At 48.7% G+C, this 10,000-nt stretch overlaps 1 protein-coding gene across 2 annotated transcripts in view; it reads left to right on the top strand.

The window, feature by feature from the left end:
• The window catches only part of slc4a2a (solute carrier family 4 member 2a), a 14,848-nt gene that overhangs the window by 1,946 nt on the left and 2,902 nt on the right, over positions 1–10,000 (top strand). The window contains exons 5-18 of one of the 2 annotated variants that reach the window (XM_060059137.1): positions 123–235; positions 2,562–2,701; positions 4,300–4,480; positions 4,733–4,868; positions 5,005–5,179; positions 5,455–5,551; positions 5,686–5,870; positions 6,291–6,501; positions 7,150–7,353; positions 7,837–7,985; positions 8,523–8,717; positions 8,964–9,173; positions 9,508–9,597; positions 9,910–10,000. The exon at positions 9,910–10,000 is cut by the window's right edge and continues 76 nt beyond it. In XM_060059137.1, the coding sequence (XP_059915120.1) occupies positions 123–235; positions 2,562–2,701; positions 4,300–4,480; positions 4,733–4,868; positions 5,005–5,179; positions 5,455–5,551; positions 5,686–5,870; positions 6,291–6,501; positions 7,150–7,353; positions 7,837–7,985; positions 8,523–8,717; positions 8,964–9,173; positions 9,508–9,597; positions 9,910–10,000 (2,177 nt within the window). Of the gene's footprint in view, positions 1–122; positions 236–2,561; positions 2,702–2,745; positions 3,363–4,299; positions 4,481–4,732; positions 4,869–5,004; positions 5,180–5,454; positions 5,552–5,685; positions 5,871–6,290; positions 6,502–7,149; positions 7,354–7,836; positions 7,986–8,522; positions 8,718–8,963; positions 9,174–9,507; positions 9,598–9,909 lie in introns of those variants that run through there. The other variant, XM_060059138.1, reaches the window with a different exon arrangement.

Consider the following 10,000-nt stretch of genomic DNA (forward strand, 5'->3'; position numbering starts at 1 on the left):
GAGTAGGTCAAGACTTCCAGATGGAGTCTGTTATACATACTGTGGACAAGCACAGACACAGCACAATGCCTGTTGTACTGCTCAGGATGCAAACCATGTGTTCATGCTATTGTGTCCTCCAGGGCAGCGCCCCCTAATGGCCGGTGTGGCAGCTACACGCTGCAGGGCGGAGAGCCCTGGGGCCTTCCAGACGAGAGTGAGACCCTGGCCTCCATTGACCTGGATGGGATCAAGAGTGAGTCTCAACGTACATCAGGCTAACAGGTCAACTTGGAGCATGCAGGCAGACTTGTAGCTAGCAGGTAGCAGGTGAACTTGTAGCTAGCCGGTAGGGGCTGAACTTGTAGCTAACAAATAACAGGTTAACTTGTAGCTAGCCGGTTACGGCTGAACTTTTAGCTGGCAGTTAGGAGGTGAACTTGATGCCAGCAGGTAGCAGGTGAACTTGTAGCTAATAGAGAGCAGGTGAACTTGTAGCTAGCAGGTAGTATGTGACCTTGTACCCAGTAGGTTACAGGTGAACTTATAGCGGGAGCGTACCTATGTTCCCCGGTTCCTATGTTCCCCGGGGCCTATGTTCCCCTCTTTGTATGTGACTGGGGAACATAGGCCGGGGAACCCTGTGAGCAAATCTTTTTTTCGTAGGATTGTAGGGGCATGTACCGCCTTTTTCGCCTCTGATTCGCCTGTGATTGGTTCGAATGGCTCTCCTCCGATTGGTTATGGTTAGGGTTAGATATAGGGTTAACCCTCACCCTAACCCTAACCCTTTGCACCCGGGGAACATAGGACCTGGGGAACATAGGGATGACCCCACTTATAGCTACCTGTTAGCAGCTTAACTTGTAGCTAGCCAGCAACAAGTTAATTTGTAGTTAGCAAGTAACAGGTGATCTTGGAGCTAGCCAGAGCCGTTAAACCAGGAGCTAGCGGTTAAAGGGTAAACTTTTATCCAACAGGTGAACGCATGGCTAGCCAGTAGCAGGGGGATAATGTAATTTGCTGCCAAGCTTGAGGCATTTTGTTGAGTGGTTTGTCTGTTGTTCGTGTATGTGTATTTGTGTGTTTTGTTTTGTGTGTCAGATGTTTGTCATATGATCCCTTGTTGAGAAACAATGATCATCCTACACACTCCATCACAAGGACCTCTCTCATGCCTGATTCTGTTTGTGTAAGTGTATAGTGTGTGTGTGTGTGTGTGTGTGTGTGTGTGTGTGTGTGTGTGTGTGTGTGTGTGTGTGTGTGTGTGTGTGTGTGTGTGTGTGTGTTTGAGTGAGTGTTTTTGCGTGTGTGCATGTGCGTGTACTCGTGTTTGTGTATTCATGAGTGGGTGTGTGTGTTCATGAGTGTGTGTGTGTGTGCGTACTTGTGTATGAGATAGTGTGAGTCTGTGTGTGCCTGCGCGTGCATGTGTGCGCCTGTCTGTGTGTGTTTGTATTTGCCCTGGGGACTAGGGCGGTCTTTCTGATTATGATTAAGTGGTGACTCAGCTCTGCCAGAGATGAAAACATGCAATGATCTTTCAGACATTAAAGAGATTTGTAAGAACAAGTTTTTGTCCAGAGGGACGCCTAATGCTGCTAGTACCAGAATAAGTTCTCCTGATAGGATGAGGCGTGTGCCTGTTGTATTCGTGGCTTAGTAAACTGGGGATACCACATGTACATATACAATTCCGAATAGTAAAATCTGAATATTCTACAATCTGTAGTAAAAACTCTTTTTGAGAAGGGATTCGCTCAAAGGTGAGTTCATGCTCCTTGTTTCCTGTGATTTTTGTAAGAAATGTTTAGCTATTTTCCTACCTGGCTGTGTTTCTAAATCTCTCTAATTGCATGCTTTTGGCATTAAACGTGTTTTGGTTGGAGACTTGCTCCTAGACCTCGGCATCGGATAGGTCTCCTCTGCTCTTGCTGGAGCATTCCCTGCATGGTGTTCCGACCCGCGGATTAGAGAGGGAAGAGAGTTTATATCCCAGCCTTGTCCCTGGCGATGTGGGAATGTGTTGTCTGAGGCTTGGAGGTCCAGGCCAGGTCTTTGTGTCCGGAGAGATGCGTGTGAAAGGACAGATTAGAAGACCTGCGTCATCGTGGCTCAACGCTCAATGATGCTCAGCCAAGCCTGAGAACCACTCACCTGTCTCAGAACACCTTCCCATGAAGGGTGTGTGTGTGTGTGTGTGTGTGCGTGTGTGTGTGTGTGTGTGTGTGTGTGTGTGTGTGTGTGTGTGTGTGTGTGTGCGTGCGTATTTTTTAGCGTGTTTGTGTGCATGGGATGTATGTGGGTACGTGTGCATGTGTGTGTGTGTGTGTGTGCGTGTGTGTGTGCGTATGTGTGTGTGTATGTGTGTGTGTGTGCGTACATACGCAAATGTTTGTGTGCAGTTTGTATTTGTGCTTGCGTGTATGTGTGTTTGTGCGTACATACGCGAGTGTATGTGTGCACTGTGCAGTGTGTGTTTGTGTTTGTTTGTCTGTGTGTATTTGTGTTTGGGTGTGTGTGTGTGGTCCTTTCTCATACCTTCCCACCAATGTTCTCCCGGTTGACCTCATCCCGCCCAGGTCACCGATTGGATGATGTCTCGGCCATGCGACGTCACCTGGTCAGCAAGAGCGCCAGGGGGCCGCTGGTCTACGCCTCCGGGGACCCCCGCTCCGAGACCGCCGGCCACAGCCCCAAACCGGACCGCTCTCCGCACGAGGTCAGTCCTCCCCCCCAGCCCCGCCCTGTGGCCAAGATCACCTCTGGAATCTGGAACCTGATCGGCCAAATAGAGCGGGCTGATGTGGGATTCCAAGTCGGTTTGATTCCGAATCAGTTTGATTCCAAGTCAGTTACATTTTCAAATCAGTTACATCCCAAATCAGCTTGAATATCCTAGCTTACAGAGTGTTCCTCAATTTAAACAAAGTACCGTGTGAAAGCTAGCCCAATGTTTCCTATTCTCATAACACCACCAACAAAGCAGGGAATTAGTTGGTGGAGTTTGGGTGCAGTGTTGGACCCTTCCCACCGGTGCGCCCCCTCTGGTTCCCACCTGATGGGGCGCTTGTTTACAGGTGTGAACGGGGGGGGGGGGGGGGTCTGTGAGGAGCAGGATCAAGTGTAATCCTGAGTCTTAAGCGGCTGAATAGGAGGTCTGGGTGGTGAGTGTCAGGTTGAGATGATGAGGGTGGGGTTCGAGAGATAGAGAAAGAGGAGAGGGGGAGATAAAGGTGGAGAGAGAGGCTCGAGGGAAGGGATAGGGGTCGTGTTGGGGTCCAAACCCTCAGACCCTGCAGGTATCTGGTCGGACTCACATTGTCCAGGGGTGGAAGATGGTCCAGGTGGATCAGCTCCGGCAAATGGCCCAGGACAGCAAGGTAGGCCCGCTGGAACCTAGAACCCAGGCTCTGTCTGGGATATTAACTGTGTGTTATTGGTTGGTCGGGGGATGCTTGTTTTTAGTGTTTTAAGCTCTGAGTTGTGCACATAATTATTTTGTAGGAGTTAGTGTTGACGCAGGGCCTAAGATGACGGATTTTGAGCTTTTAATGCTTTTCAAGTTTTCAAGTTGTTTCATGAATGAAATAAATCATCCAAATTATCAGAGTTATCTTCATGTGTGTTTGTGTGTGTTTGTATGCGTGGGTGTTTGTTTGTGTGTATGTGTGTACGGGTGTCTGTCCATCTGTCTATCTGGATGTAATTGTGCATGTGTATATCTCCTTTATGTGTGTGTTTGTTTAACTAAATACAGTATATATATATATATATATATATATATATATATATATATATATATATATATATATATATATATATATATATATATATATATATGTGTATGTGTATATTCTATACATATATATATGTATACATATATATATATTCATTTGTAGATGTGTGTCGCAGGTGTCTGTGTATATACACATAGATATTGATTTGTATGTGCATCCAGGTGTTTGTGTATATATATATATATATATATAAAAATATATTCATGTGTATATGTGTATCCCAGGTGTTTTTGAATATACATATAGATATTGATCTGTATGTGTATCCAGGACAGGTGTTTGTGTACATATAGTATATATATAGTATATGTCCATGTGTATACCCAGGTATTTGTGTATATAGAGTGTATAAACTGTATATGTTCACGTGTATGTGTGCACCAGGTGTTTGTGTATATAGAGTGTGTATACAGTAGATGTTCATGTGTATGTGTGTATGTCTGTGTGTACCAGGCGTTTGTGTATATAGAGTGTATACAGTATAGGTTCATGTGCGTGTGTGTATGTCTGTGTGCACCAGGTGTTTGTGGAGCTGAACGAGCTGGTGGTGGACCAGAACCAGCAGGTCCAGTGGCGCGAGACGGCGCGCTGGATCAAGTTTGAGGAAGACGTGGAGGAGGAGACGGAGAGGTGGGGGCGTCCCCACGTCGCCTCGCTCTCCTTCCGCTCCTTGCTGGAGCTACGCAGGACCCTCTCCCATGGTGCACTGGGGCAGTGGGCCGGGCGGGGTTAGGTTTTGGCGGGGGGGGGGGGGGGGGGGGGGGTGCAGCTACGACCCCAGATGCAGCTAAGGGCAATATATTTTCTCTTTTATTCAATGAGATGATGTAAATATCTATATCTAATAATGTATAAAGTGGGCTCATAGTGTAAATGAGTTCCTGTTCGTTCCTCGTCCACTTCCTCTGATCACTGAGAGATTGATTGACAGGACGATGGTCCTCTGTGTGTAGGCGCGGTCCTGCTGGACCTGGACCAGAAGACCCTCCCGGGCATCGCCCAGCAGGTGGTGGAGCAGATGGTGATCTCGGACCAGATCAGAGCCGAGGACCGCGGCAACGTCCTGAGAGCCCTGCTGCTCAAACACAGGTACACGCAGCCTCCGTCGCCGTGGTTTCACCAACTTGTTAAACTCAGGATCTCTTAGCGTGGTTAAATAAATGTGTCTGTGTGTGTGCGTTCGTGTGTATGTGCGTGTGTGTGCGTGTGTGTGTTTGCTCTCCAGTCATCCGAGCCGTGAGAAGGAGTTCAGCTCCTACAGCAGGAACGTCCCGGCGGCAAGCATGACCCCCCCGAAAGGGGGCGTGGTCACCCACCCCGACCCCTCCCAGAGACAGACCGGGGGGTCTGGGGGAGACGGTTACCACGGAGACACAGAGCTGGAGCCGGACAGGAATGAGGTGTCTGATGGCCGTCGATAGGGCAAGGGGGTGGGGGCGGGTCAAGGATGATGTTGTAGTTTGATACTTACCTTTGACCTCTCTTTGTGTGCATGTGCATGTGTGTTTTTTTGGGTGTCGTATTGTGCGTGTTGCTGTGTGTGCGTGTGTGTGTGTGTGTGTGTGTGTGTGTGTGTGTGTGTGTGTGTGTGTGTGTGTGTGTGTGTGTGTGTGTGTGTGTGTGTGTGTGTGTGTGTGTGTGTGTGTGTGTGTACGTGTCTTTGTGTCTCCTCTAGAGAGAGTTCCACCCTTTGCGTCGCTCTAGGTCCAAACAGGAGCTGAAGTTACTGGAGAAGATCCCTGAGAAGGCTGAAGCCACCGTGGTCCTAGTAGGTACGTGACCACAATCTGCCACTGGTAGACAACGACGACCACGCAACCGTATCTAGATGTGGTCTGCACGTTACCTAGAGGTGCCCCCTCAGATGTGGACTGGAGATGTGTGAGCGTGGTCTGTGTCTCTCCAGGCAGCGTGGGCTTCCTGGACCAGCCCTCCATGGCCTTCGTTCGGCTCCAGGAGGCGGTCCCGCTGGAGTCGGTTCTGGAAGTTCCGGTTCCTGTCCGCTTCCTCTTCCTGCTTCTGGGCCCGCCCACCGCCAACATCGACTACCACCAGATTGGACGTTCAATCTCCACACTCATGTCCGACAAGGTCAGAGTCGTCAATCTCACAGAATTCAAGCTGTGTGGATTTGTGGATATAGTCAATACAACTGTGTTGATCAGCATAGTCAATGCAGAGGTAGTTACTTTCATGGAGGACAATAAGACCCCTCAACCTCGTTCATCCATGTCGATTTTTTAAATAAATAGCGGGCATCAGAGAACGGAATGGGGTTGAAATACACTGCAATGCGTCTCAATATTCGGAAACGTGTGAATTGGTATAACATAGGCTCCACATCTCAATAACCTCTCTTGCCCAAGACACGAGATGGAGTGAGGATGGCTTCCTTCAAAAATTCGTTTTAGCTTACAGCTAACCCAAATCCTAAATCTGAAGTGAATTTACACAAAATCGACCACAGTTTATCGTATGTCAAAACCCCAGTTTTCCCCGGTTCTTTTGCAGAAGTTCCACGAGGCGGCCTACATGGCAGACGACCGGCAGGACCTGCTGACGGCCATCAACTGCTTCCTGGACAGCAGCGTGGTCCTCCCGCCGTCGGAGATGGAGGGGGACGACATGCTGCGCTCCGTCTCCCACTTTCAGAGAGACATGCTCCGCAAGAGCATAGACGGCGCCGCGGCCACCAAGGAAACCCAAGGCTTCAAGGACGCAGGTCAGAAGAGATACAGAGATACAGAGATACAGAGATACAGAGAACAGAGATACAGAGATACAGAGATACAGAGATACAGAGAACAGAGATACAGAGATACAGAGATACAGAGAACAGAGATACAGAGAACAGAGATACAGAGATACAGAGATACAGAGAACAGAGATACAGAGATACAGAGATACAGAGATACAGAGAACAGAGATACAGAGATACAGAGAACAGAGATACAGAGATACAGAGAACAGAGATACAGAGATACAGAGATACAGAGATACAGAGATACAGAGAACAGAGATACAGAGAACAGAGATACAGAGATACAGAGAACAGAGATACAGAGATACAGAGATACAGAGATACAGAGATACAGAGATACAGAGATACAGAGAACAGAGATACAGAGATACAGTCCTCAGGTCCAGGTATCAGAGGGGACCTAGTCTTGAAGGGCTTTCAGGGGCCCTCCAAGTTCAAAGAAATGTAGGGGGTCTATCTATGTGAATTCTAGCGGTTTTCTAGACTTAGATTAGTACAGGATTCCGATGAACGCCAAGAAAGGCCCCGACGTGGTCTTCTAGATGTGGTCTTGATGTGGTCGAAGAGACTTTAAGATGACCCCCTCCCGGTCTACCCTCCCGTCCCCAGGCGCCCCGGACCCGTCCAAGCCCGGCGACGACCCCCTGAGGCGGACGGGTCGTCTGTTCGGGGGGCTGGTGAAGGACGTGGCGCGGCGGTACCCCCAGTACCTCACCGACATCCGGGACGCCATGAACCCCCAGTGCATGGCCGCCGTCATCTTCATATACTTTGCCGCCCTGTCGCCGGCCATCACCTTCGGAGGCCTCCTGGGTACGTATGGAGCGGCCGGGCCGGCCCCCCAGGGCCGGTACCCCAACTCCCCGGCACTGTCCCGGTCCACATTCAGTCCACGCAGTGATGGAACTCTGTATCTGCTCGTTATGGTTGATTTGAGCCATAAGGATTGCGAATGAATGTTCCTCTCTATGTCACTCCTCTGACTTTCATGGAGGAAATATCACCTGCTCTGAGCAGCAGATTTAGCAGTTATCCAATCACATTCCGGGTGTAGAGCATGTAGGAGTGGCTTGTTGGCTTGTAGACCAATCACGGCCCAGCCAGAAGGTTATGAGCCAGACAGGATATGATGCAATAGACTTTATTAAACCGGAAATTTCAAAGATATTATCACATACGCATGACATAGACAGCAAGCATTACAGTTGGGAGTCACACACAACCAAGACAAGGTTAAAATAAGTATGCGTGTTGCATCTATTATATTGTATTAATGGCATTCGGTCATCGTCACAGGGGAGAAGACTGAAGGGCTGATCGGCGTGTCTGAGTTGATTGTTGCCACGGCGCTTCATGGCCTGGTGTTCAGCATCCTGGGAGCCCAGCCGCTGCTCATAGTGGGCTTCTCGGGGCCCCTGCTGGTGTTTGAGGAAGCCTTCTACTCGGTGGGTGCAGTACTCTATGTGGCGTTTGTTCGAAGTGACGTTTTTAACAACTTACTTATAAGAACTTCCAAAGAATTGTATTTTAAAGCATTGTCAATGTTAAAGAAATAGAATATTCCGGTAGTTGTTGCAAATCGTTTTTACAATTTGAATGCGAAATACTTTTCGCCTAAAAGTTGTGAGCTGGATCAGCTCTTTTGAAAATCAGCCTTTTCTGAAATCACAGGTGGGCGTGTCCACCTAGATGTTTGCTGGATGGATCAGTCTACCAGCCTACCCAGTGGAGTTTAGCCAAATTTGCTCATCCATTCAGCACACATCTAGGTGGACACGCCCACTTGTGATGTCAGAAGAGGCTGATTTTTTTAATGGCTTGTAATGGCTAGTCACACTCGCACCTGGTTGTGTAATATGTCACCTTTTAACCCTCGGTATGAACTAGTAGCTGATATTAACACAACAATAACACAAATACAACGATCTCCACCGTGTGTTCACAATTCCACGTGTGAATGAATCTTCTCATGTTGCGTCCAGTTCTGCAAGCAGACTGAGATGGAGTACCTGACGGCCCGGGTGTGGATCGGGTTCTGGTTGGTCCTGATCGTGGTTCTCACCGTGGCCTTCGAGGGCAGCTTCCTGGTCCGCTTCGTCTCCCGCTTCACCCAGGAGATCTTCTCCTTCCTCATCTCCTTCATCTTCATCTACGAGACCTTCTCCAAGCTGGTCAAGGTGGGGTTTGATGGTTCTCATGCAGAGACTAACCCGGGTACCTTGGCAGAAAGATGAAAGACACCAAACATGTCAGCATTTTGACCTGTCCATCCTTTGTAACCTTTTCCACAATTTCCACTGCCTTTATCATTATATATTTCTGCGACACAGGGAATGAAACCACTAACCCTTAGCCAAAGTGCAGCTAGTGCCTTGCTCAAACTCCTCGTATCTTCAGTGTGTGCTGGTCTATCTGGTCCCCAGATTTTCCAAGAGCACCCTCTGAAAAGCAACTGCTCCGCCCCCATCAACGAGACCTTGTACCCGTTCAACTCCACCCTGGATGTGAGCCCTGCTGGGAAGGTTGTGGGAGAGCCCAACACCGCCCTGCTCTCCCTGGTGCTTATGTCCGGAACCTTCCTCATGGCCTTCTACCTCCGCAAGTTCAAAAACAGCGTCTTCTTCCCCGGCAGGGTGAGTGAGGGGTTGGGCCCACTAGGTGTGTGTTCTGCTACGCTCTGTCCATAACGCGGGAAGGACAGTCCAGTAGTAGCTAAGGTGTTTCCCTTCAAGTCCCATCCTATCTTCAATGGACCTGTATACATCCTGGAGGGAGATGTTCTAACCCCCTTTCTTCAATGACGTGTACTAAATGTACTATAATGATGAGTTTGTTCGCATATGTATGTCGTAAAATGAAGGTTTAAGAATGGAGGTTCATCTGTACTTGGGCAGGACTCCCATGGTAACCTGACTACTAAGTATTGCTTCATGATTGGAATATTAATATTGCTTTGTTGTTCTTCAGCTACGGCGGATCATCGGAGACTTTGGCGTCCCCATCGCTATCCTCATCATGGTGCTGGTGGACTGGAGCATTGCCGACGCCTACACCCAGGTGAGATGACAACACCTGAGTGTTTGAACCACAGTCCATGACATCATCAACACGCTGAAGGGGTTCCCCTCCCCACTCTTGATATAGATACTCCACAAAAACCTTCTTGAATCCTGGTTGGAACCATGACAACTCAATGGAAATGCTTTTCAATGCTACCTGGTTTGGGAAACGGAATGTAGAACTTAAACCGCAATTGAACTTCTATGCATCGAGGATGCCATGGTTTTCCAAAGATTGTAGAACCAATATGGCCGCTATGTGAATAAGTGAAAGCAGTTTGACAGTATTTTTCCTGTTTCCTGTTCCCAGAAACTGAGCGTGCCCAGTGGCTTCTCGGTGTCCACGCCGGAGAAGCGTGATTGGTTCATCTCCCCGCTGGGCTCCGACGGACAGTTTCCTG

The sequence above is a fragment of the Gadus macrocephalus genome, chromosome 8 (genome assembly GCF_031168955.1).
Source record: "Gadus macrocephalus chromosome 8, ASM3116895v1".
Lineage (NCBI taxonomy): Eukaryota > Metazoa > Chordata > Actinopteri > Gadiformes > Gadidae > Gadus > Gadus macrocephalus.